Source organism: Rosa rugosa, chromosome 2 (genome assembly GCF_958449725.1).
Source record: "Rosa rugosa chromosome 2, drRosRugo1.1, whole genome shotgun sequence".
Lineage (NCBI taxonomy): Eukaryota > Viridiplantae > Streptophyta > Magnoliopsida > Rosales > Rosaceae > Rosa > Rosa rugosa.
This window is the reverse complement of record NC_084821.1, coordinates 43,890,310-43,900,536: the sequence shown is the minus strand read 5'-3', so window position 1 is coordinate 43,900,536 and position 10,227 is coordinate 43,890,310. Positions and strand designations below refer to the sequence as shown.

Genomic DNA, 10,227 nt, shown 5'->3' with positions numbered 1-10,227 from the left:
CTTAGGTACATTGCAAATTCAGATCCATTGATCAAACGTTCCATTAGGGGTGGGCAAAAATGACCGAAAACCCGAAAAACTGGAAGGAACCGATCTGGACCGGCCGGTTCAGGTCGGGTTTTCGTATGAAAATAAGGGCTTTCGGGTCGGTTCGGTCCCTGTAGTCAGTGTGCCGGTCCGGTCCCGGTTTTGAACTTTGAAATACATAAAACCCGTTGGGCCCGAATTATGCATCATTCTTTAACCTTTTTTTATTTTTTTTATCCATCATTCTCTCTCCTATGTCTCATTATTCCTCACGACTTGACTTTTCTTCTTTCTCTTTCATCTTCCTCTTCCATCAATCATTCTGTCTCCCATTTCATTTTGTCTCCTCTTTATCTTATTCTTCTCTTTTTCTTCTTTCTTTCCCATCTCCCTCTTCCCTCAGTTTGACAGTTCCTCTCCCTCAGTTCGGCAGTTCCTCTCCCTCAATTCCTCTCCCTCAGTTCCTCCACACTTGGTTCATCTTCTCTGTTGGTGGAAGTGCAGTCTCCAAACCCAACCCTGATCGGAAACTAGTTGAGGTTTCGGATTTGAACGGTTAAGTCTCATCTCCTCTCAACTTCTCTTCATGTTCTTCCTTGTCCCTGTTCGTCAGTTCAGTTCTTCTTCTTATTCATCTCTTTTTCTTCTTCTTCTAGCTATGGTCTCTGTGGCCAAGCCTTTCAATTTGTCTCTTTATCGAGATCTCTTTAAGGCTCTAGCTAGAACCTGAAATTCGGAGCCTTCACATCTCAAAGTCTCTAGATCAAACCAAACCGACGACAACCATCGGCGACGTCCTGATCTTGATCAGTTGATTTTTAATTTTTAATTTTGTAGAAGTTAGATCTGTTGGTGATATTGTTTAGTTGATAACTATGTAAACATGGAACTTTTGGTGGTTTGATTGTTGTTTGCTGCATTTTTGCCCAAAAATGAAGCACTGCTGAAAAATATGCCAGGAACCGAAAGCCCAGAGAAACCTGCCCGTTTGTCACGGTCCGGGTTGAGGCCGGTCTCTGTGTCCGTCATGTGCAAATTCGGCCCAAACTTAACTCTATCGGTCCGGTCCCTGTAAATGTGGTGCCGGTTTGGGACCGTGCCCAGCCCTACGTTCCATATCAGAAATAGACACCATGAAGTGGATTCTCCCTTAATTGAGGCGCATTGGCGCAATGTGCACGGTCCCTAGGACTGGTGGCTTTGGAAAGTGATGACCATGGCCAACGTTAGCTTCATGGTTTCCAACCCTTCGTCCTTCAAAGTCACGCCTCCTACGGTTGTGTGATTGTCTCCTTGGGCGATTACCTTCATGAGCATTTCGATTGTATGGATCATGGCGTCAATGGCGACTTTCTCTAGCCATAGGACGATGCTCTTGATGGCTATCTTGAAGCCTATCAATATCTCTTTTCACAAGCTCGTTGCCATGTCTTTCAGCAGTGGCCATAGCTTCAATAAGCTGTTGAAAACTTGTGATCTGTCTTGCATTTTCATGAGTCCAGAATAAAACAAAGGACCTTATGGCATAGACAGGGAAGGTATTGAGGGTTTTCTCAATCAATTGGTATTCTGTGATCGTTTTTCCACAGAGACGCATCGTTGTCTTGATTCGGAGAGCTTTCGAATAAAATTGCATGACTGTGTCAAAATCATAGAAGCGAAGATCATTCCATTCTGCTTCTAGATTCAGAAGGATGGAGTCACGAACATTTCCATAACGTTCGCGAAGCGCTTGCTAAAGTCTTATAGCGCTATCCTCATTTATGTAATCAAGCTGGAGGTCACAATACATGTGACATCTCATTAGGGTAAGTGCCCTAGAGTTATCGATTTCAGTTTAAGGGTCTGGAGCTGTTTCATTAGAACAAAGCTCTTGGATTGTGTGCAACAAATCTCAGGTAGTAAGGTGGATCTCGATGTCAATGGTCCATTCTAAATACCTTTTGCCTGCATAATCCAATGGAACATAATCGAGTTTGTTCGTGTTTGACATCCTGAAAGATGAAACAAGAACAAATTAGTTTCAGAGTCAATGCTTCCACGAAAACTAAAAATAAGATTTCCGAGCTATGCTACCAAGAAATCGATTTTCAAGAATATTTGGATTAGACCGAAACAATGATGTTTATATGGTCATAAATCGATGCTTACGGACGCTCTTAGTCCGAAGCTTACGAACACTCTTAGTCCGTAATATTTCGATGCTCACGAATACTCTTAGTTCGTGGTTTACGAACGCTCTTAGTTCGTATAGCGTGAATCGCCACGATTCCGCTTTTTAAAGAATCGAATCCACGTTACAGAAAAGGTGGGATGTAGAAGAAGGGAGGTTGCAAGTCTCCAAGAAAAATAAAAGAATTTAAATTGCAGAAAGCAGGAACTTTAATTTAAATACTTACTTGTTAATTTGGAGCTTGAAACCTTGAAAACTTGGAAGCTTGGTTGAGTTGGTGTCGTTGGAGGGTTTTTGGATGGTTCGGTGGCTTGCCGGTTGTGGTGGACAATTGCTGCCGAAGGTGGAGGCCGAGGGTGGCTTCTTGAGGCGTGGATGCAAGCCGGACAAGTGCTAGCGATGCTAGCTGCGATGTGGAGGCGCTGTAGGGGCAGCAAAGGGCGCACGGGAGCACGGGCTCACGGTAGGGTAGGTGCACGGGTGATGGTGGCGGCGGCGGTGGAGCTAGGTGCAAGTAAAGCTCACGGTGAAGGATTTTCTGGTTTGGGTTTTGTGGTTAGGGCTCGTGCTGATAACGTGTTTAAGAATGAGAGATTTGAGAGAGATTGATGAGAGAATTGTATGTTCCACTATTGATAATAGGAGCCCTATATATAGGGATTACAAAGTACATATTCTAATGATACAATGAAAACTATTCTGAATAAGACTAGGAACTCTAGAACCTTCCCTCCTATTACAATCATAGAACTAATCCTAGTTTGATAAGGCACACAAATGTCAACATCCTTCAACATGCTCCATTTTTTTTTCTTTTTTGCTTCCTTCAAACTCTTTCTTAAGCTGTTTCCGGAGTTGCATGCATTTCTTGATTAGTGAAAGCAGCAAGCTCAAAAGTTGGAACGATTTCCGGAGATGCTTGACCGTGAGATGGTGTTTCTTGCTCTCCGTAGAATACAGAAGTTGCATCCGTCTGGTTGGTATAGCTGAATGGACTTTCTGGCCAGTTGTTATTTGGTGAGGCATTCAGCTCATGATCTGGAGCACCAGCGATCCTAGCTTCATGCCTACTGCTTTTAAAAGTATGAGAGCTAAGTTCTTTTTCATTGAAAATCTTGAACATGGTCCTAATCCTTTTCCACTTGGAAGCTCTTGAATCAGAGGACATCAAAACTTGCTTATGCTTGTGAAGGAAGGAAGTTGCAAATATGAGGAGAGCGAATATTGAAGCAACCCCAGCAATGAGAAAGAGGCCCCAAAAGCTCTCAAGGCCAAGACTACTGCTGTAAAATTTCTCGGTACTTGGATCTTTACAATTGTTTTCTTTATTGATCCATTTGTCTTCAATGTTCATTATCTTCTCTCCTTCTGTCAAATTAAGGATTGCTTGTGAAACATCGGGTATAAGAGGAGAACCTTTCGGAAATACCTGTAAAGTCAGCATAAAAAGGAATCACATGAGAAATCGTAGGAACTCTAACTGTAAGCCATACAAAACATGCAATTTTTAATGGTATGATGAAAGAGATCTTACGAAGCCAAAGCCATCAGTTTTAAATATAGGTCCAATCATGGTATACTTGGAACAATATTTTGCAACAAAAAGCTTCATATAGGGGGTTTCATGAACAATAGCAGCAATACCGCCATTTGCACTACCCTTTGAAAGAGCTTCATCTATTTCTTCCATAGTTCCATAATCCTTAAGCCTGGAATCATGAAAACCTTTTTGTCTCAAGAGACCATAAATATAAGAACTCGTCATGTAGCCCACGTTATCTCTATTCCTCAAAAGATCATCTATATCGGTAACAGTTGGTTGGAGTTGTTGTACTGTCAATAGTGATGCTAGACTAGCTGTATAGCTCTGTGTCACTATTAGTACAACGAATATCCATATAATCATCACAAATCTTGCCAAGTTGCTAACCACTTTCTCCCCTGTAAAACGAAATTAAAGAAGTGTACAAAGGTTGGAAAAGTAAGTATATATCAAATATGAACATATGTTTGATGGAGAAATAAAATAAGAATGAATTAGTAATTAATGTATGGATAATTACTTTGTGAGAAAACCATGGTTGAGAAAGAGAACCAGAAGCTTGTGCCAACTTGATGTGAGGGAGAACCACGAAAATCATCATTAATTCGATGTTCAAGCACCCAAATCACAAAACCAATAAAGATGAAAAAACACAAAGTTGTCATCCAAAGGTCCCATGTCAAAGGCTTCAAGAAAACCCATGCACTTTTGGTCCTCTTGTCTTGTATTGGCACAACCATCACTACACCAGATTCGGTATATGGCATAGTAAAGCCCACATACAATGACCTATTTGCTCTAATTGTTACATCTCCAACCACAGCATCAAACTTCTGTCAAGCAAGCCAATAAAACAAAATGTTGTTAAGAAAAAAGCTAAATTTATTGCTTAGGTTTCTTTCGATATAAGGTAAAACAGAAAAAAAAAATGCAAAAATAATAATGACGAAGTACTTTACCCCAGCATATACTTGATACACCAAATCATTGTATGTGCCAGCGCTGCTTCCATTAGCCATTGCAAAGGGAACAAACTCATAAGGAAGTGCATATGGTAGGATCTCCAATACGGCTTTAAACACGTCAATACTGAACCCAGTGACGTCAACTGTATTAGTGCTTGGACAGCTGGTTACTTTAACAAACTCTAGAAAACCTTCCTTCACAGGAACTCCTATTCTTAACTTGGTACCATTTGTCGGGATCTCCCATCCTTTAGGAACTGATAATGACTCTCCAGGCCATATAATAGGTCCAAGATCGCACTTGGAAGTTGATATTGTTCTATTCCTTGTTGAGTTCAACCGCTTTACTACCCTTCCGTTTTCTGGTGTCCAATATCCAACTGTTCTTGCGCCATAACCATTCACATTAACAATCTCAAAAGTTGATACCTGAAGTTGCCTATCAACAAGATTGAAGTCTCCAGCCATACCTTTGAAAGTAATAATAGATAATGCATGAGAAAGTTTTGAGCCATAATGAGAGACCTCAAAAGTATCAAGATCTGTTGAGTTGAAGGAAGAAGCATTCCTCTTTTGGAATTTGAAACCTGCATTGGCAACTTTCTCAAAGGCCATGGCTACTGCAAAAGCAGCATCATATGCCCGCAATCCAAAAGCATCCAATTCAACACCAATGATTTTTGGATTATCTTGTTGGAATTGCCTTTTCCACCTTGATATGAATTGTCTAAGCTTCAATGTCCTTGGAATGTAAGTTTCTACACCTAATAGGCCTTGCATCGAATCAAGGACTGAAGCCATAGACTTTAAATTATTTCCAATACTATTAGTTGTGATCCAAACAAAACCCTTACTCATCATTCCGATCTCTTTTGCCTTGGCAAATAGCCGAGAGGAAAGATTAGGCATCATATGCACAATGAAGACTCGAGTCTGCATCGTCATCAACTTGTAAAGCTCTTTTTCAATTTGATCATCAGTGGCTAGTTCGTGAATTAGACTTCTGTAGGGGATATGAACATCAACCTCTTGCAAGGCATCAATTAGAAAAGGTATGACTCCTTCCCCATACATATTGTCTACGTAGATGGGCACAACTCGTCTCCATCCAAAGTTCTGAACAATTCCACTTATAGCTTTCACTTGGTTCAAGTCATTTTGTGCAAATCGGAAAAAATAGGAGCTCCGTAGTGAAGTAAGAGAAGGGCTTGTTGCAGAAAATGATATGATGGGTACATGAGCTTGCTCTCCAAGATTAACAACGAAACTTGCCTGCATGGATGACACCGGTCCTAGGATGGCTTTCACTTCTACATTCTTTATCAGATGTAAAGCTGTGTTTTCAGTTCATTGTAAAAAAAAAAAATGTAATTAGTTTGATAAGTTTCAGAATTCATGTGCTCTTTACAATGGCAGAAAACCAAAAGTAATTAGGGTCTATATATCGTACCGTTCTCTAACATTTGGTCTAGGGTTGCCACTTGATAATCAAAAATCGGTTTAAGACATTACCAACTTCAAAACAAAATTTTTTGATTTTGAAATTGAGCTACCAATGACCAACAAAAATTTTTGGTATCTAATCGTTTCTACCAAATTCGATATTTTGGTATTATCAATTTATAACAAGTATTTCCTTAGAACATACATTAGAATGAACAATACTAATTTTTTTTTTCCAATATTATAAATTATTGTAAACTTTGTTCATCTAATTATTTGGTTATAGCTTATTTTTGTAATTTTGACATAGAGTTTTACCAATTTTAATAAAACTTGTTATATTAACCTCTTACTAAGTTACTCAATAATATATGATCTATTGTTTAAGCCAGTGAAATGTGGCCAATTTGTTAGCCGGCATAATTGACACCCGAAAGGTCACGGTGGGGTGGGGATAAGAAAAAAAATATGACTTATTTTTTTTGGTTAATTAGAGTATATTGTATTATTTTTGTAGTAGTAGTAATAAGGTTAAGGGGGTGAAATTTGCACACCCCCTTTTACATTCTACACACCCTTTGTTTTTTTTTTAATATTTCTTATCATTTCACAAAATTTCTCTTCTAAAACTACCATTCTCTCTCTCCATCCACAGAACCCCAGACTCTCTCTCTCTCTCTCTTCCAAACTGGGTTTCCTTCTGCCATCAGTTTCAGGTCAAAATCCAAGGCCGCCTTCAACAGCTCCTCGCCAATTGGACCGTCCGCTCCTCGACTCCGACCACCGCGCAAAGTTTCTTCGCCGTCGGTGCCTGCTCTGCGCCAGAGCTAGAGTGTTCGATCTTGGCCTTCTTTCTTCCTTTCTGGTTCGGATTGGGTTTGGATAGCAATTGGGGATTTTCCTTAGGCTTTGAGAAGGAAGAAGAGGACTGGAGGAGGAGAAGGGATTGGGGGTCGAGTTGAAGGAGAGGAGAGGGCTGCAGGAAGAGTCACTCCATTCAGATGGAGCCGGAAAAAAAAAAAAAACGTGTTGGGCTCTCAAAGAGCCATGTTAGCCATGGTTAGGAGTGGCTGACCAGGGCTGGTCAGCGAAGTTTCTTCCGGAGAGAGGGAGGGAGAGAGAGAGAGAGAGAGAGAGAGAGGAGGGTAGTTTTGGGGTGAAATGATAAGAAATATTAAAAAAAAAGGAAAAGGTGTGTAGAATGTAAAAGGGGGTGTACAAATTTCACCCCCCTAAGGTTAACATTATTATAATGGATGAATAAGAATATGACCTTGTGGTTCCCGAAACCTAGCCGCCTCTGTGTGGTGCTCCAATTGTGGAGATCGGCACCAGTCTCCTCTCTAAGTGGAGGTTTTCTCTCCGCAACAGGCTGTTGGCCCGCAGCCCTCCAACATCGATGCATCTCGATGACAGCCCATAAAAGCCAACTAATGGTGGCTTTACCCGGAATCTCATCTAACCGAATCGATCTGGGCGAGATCGACAATGGCCAACCGAGGAAGGGGCGACTCAAACCTCTTGATGACTCGAAAACTCGATGGTCTGGGCTTGACGGTCTTCTGATTTACCCATGGCAGAGGCTTGCTTCTGGTGACAAAATAGAGCATCATGGCTCGCTGCACTTCTGGGGACCCGGATCCGATTAATGGCGGCGCGAATCTTTGCGCTCCAATCTGTGGGAATGGTGGAGATAGTCGTCGTGCGTCGTTTTGCAAATGCATTGATGGAAGAAAGCCAGGCCTTGGTGAATGCAGAGTATGCCGGCAAGGGGATCGGAAGTGAGAAGATGGCGGCGTCTGCTGTGTTTGGCAAGGGTGTAGCAAGGTGGGTGCCCAGATCATCTTGGGAGCCCAAAAGGATTCGACGGCCCAAATAAGTTTGGGGGCTAAATTCAATTGGGCTTGGGGCGCCCAAACCTGTTGTGTGTACCTGCTGGAATTGGGCTCTTTTGTGGGCCACACGGATACACTCTGTTTCTTCAGGGTTTCGTATTTGGGATCCTGGAGGATCATTAACTCAACTAAATGCACCTATGGTTCTATTAGATCTAAATGTAGCCTATATTACTATGTATTCTTTTCATAGTGTATAGGTTCGCTTTTAAATATGTGAGCACTGATTGTCTAATAGGTGATACTAGCATGCCACGTCCTAGACTTGCCCGTAGATAGCAAGGGAATGTATGTATCAGTGCCATTCTGGCTTGAGTTGAATGAGAATTGTTTGGTTCAAAAAAAAAAAAAAGGTTAACACTATTATGAAAAATATTTATATTTATTTTTATATAATCACACGCTCACACATTTTCAATTATTTTTTATTTTATTTTCTATTCATTTAAGAATAATTATTTTTTTTTTTTTAATAAACTTTTGTTGGATAACCTGTTTTTTTTTTTTTTGAAATAAGGGCCTGTGCGATCCTGTTTTCTTTTCTCAACTGCAATTGCAGTCCAGAAAAGTTGCAGCTCCCACATTTTTTCCTAATCTTTTGCAATTTACCATTTTAGCCTTTATATATTAGATTTATTTACAAGTAAAGATTATGAAGGAAGGGTATTATTGATGTTTCAAAAAATTTAACAATGTTAAGAGAATTTGCTCAGTATACTCTAAAATAATACAATTTTAGTAATCGATACATTCGGTATTTATCAAAATCAAATCAATTTTTTTAATAATTTTTTATTTCAATTTTATTTATTTTTATTAATAAAAAATTAATTAACTAAACCTAAAACATCGGTTGGTATTCGATTAGTTTGCATAATTACTAAACGCCTAATTTGGCTTATTGGGGAGGCATTTGTAGGTTACGCAGTATGTATCCATGTATACATATGCAAGAGAATTGTTCAAAAAAAAAAAAAAGAGGTAGAGAGAGAAACCTGCGGCAGCTGCTCCAACCACATCTCCATTGGAGTTCCTGGTGTTCAAAACGAGCCTAGTCTTGTAGTCAGAATGGATAGCATAGAAATCCGAGAGCGCCATTTTGATGCAACTCAAATACATTTTCCCTCTCGGTTCATCAAGGTCTACAACAACTCCCACGTTCACTGGGATTATCGTTGTGCTTGCAGCTGCCATGGCGGCGACCATGAAAATCCATGAGAAAAGAAGAAGGATACTCCTCTTATGATTCTCCATAGAGCTCATATAATTCGAATTGGAAGGTCACTCGTTCCTATCAAATGTCAGGCTCCAGCATATTTATGTAAGAATAACCAAGAAAGCTAGATCGATGAGATTTCAGTTTCAGATGCGAAGTCCTGGGAAATGAATGGTCAAACAAACTCATAAATATTTGACTAAACACTTCAATCCAATCTATACGATTGGACTGATCGAAGACTTATACTAGTCTCTCTTCTTTCAGACGCGTAAGAATTAAGTTTTTTTGTTTTCTCTTTTTCTTAACCTGCAAGGCTATATTTCGATCATGACCAATATGATCGCCATCTCGATCCTTCGTGTTGCTTGGGCTGCTTTGACATAGTAGTATATATACGACCAAATGTTCTAGATCATGCATACGGCTGTAATTAGTATAAGTCCAAGTATGGAAGATGCATGGCAAATCGCTGTAGATATTATTCTTCGACTGAAATAGACATGCTGCATGCGCATCGTGGCTTTCAACCTCTGAGTTGAGTAAACCGAACTACTAGATTTTGTTTTATTCATAGAGTTGGTCATATGGTGATATTAATTTTTCGTATACTAGTATCGATTCCAAAGTCCTAGGAAAAAGATTTAGTCAAATACGCTGAATGGAAATTCGGGTTAATTATAATCTTTTGAACAAGGACCTTTTCTGGCTTGTGCAAATCGTGCACAATCATCCTTTCAATATCTGTATTTTTCACTCGAAGATTCTCAAGTACAATTTTGTCTTTGTATTTTCTCTTTAGCTTGGAGGTTCGCGTATTGAGAGTGTTTCACTAGTAAAGCCAAAAATATGCTAAGAAAACATTACAATCTCTCCATCGAGTGGTTGGTTTCTCTAAATTCATTTTTCTCTTCATGGTTGCTTTAGAATGAACCTCAATAATTTAAATACAATATATAAGTCAT

At 39.8% G+C, this 10,227-nt stretch overlaps 1 protein-coding gene across 1 annotated transcript; it reads right to left on the bottom strand.

Annotated features, from left to right (window-relative positions):
• Positions 1-2,939: 2,939 nt before the first annotated feature.
• LOC133734015 (glutamate receptor 2.8-like) lies at positions 2,940-9,387 on the bottom strand. The gene is made up of 5 exons (XM_062161677.1): positions 9,042-9,387; positions 4,703-6,042; positions 4,264-4,576; positions 3,735-4,141; positions 2,940-3,629 (listed from the first exon to the last, which is right to left on the bottom strand). The coding sequence occupies exons 1-5, from the start codon at positions 9,307-9,309 to the stop codon at positions 3,039-3,041; spliced, it is 2,919 nt and encodes a 972-aa protein (XP_062017661.1). The 5' UTR covers positions 9,310-9,387; the 3' UTR covers positions 2,940-3,038.
• Between the last annotated feature and the right edge of the window lie 840 nt (positions 9,388-10,227).

Bases quoted from the DNA above. Each gene is read 5' to 3' on its own strand.
- LOC133734015 (XM_062161677.1), bottom strand. From the start codon at position 9,309: ATGAGCTCTATGGAGAATCATAAGAGGAGTATCCTTCTTCTTTTCTCA. The intron at 6,043-9,041 runs GTTTCTCTCTCT...CTGAAAACACAG, and splicing joins GGTTGGAGCAGCTGCCGCAG to CTTTACATCTGATAAAGAAT. The intron at 4,577-4,702 runs GTAAAGTACTTC...CTTGCTTGACAG, and splicing joins TGTATCAAGTATATGCTGGG to AAGTTTGATGCTGTGGTTGG.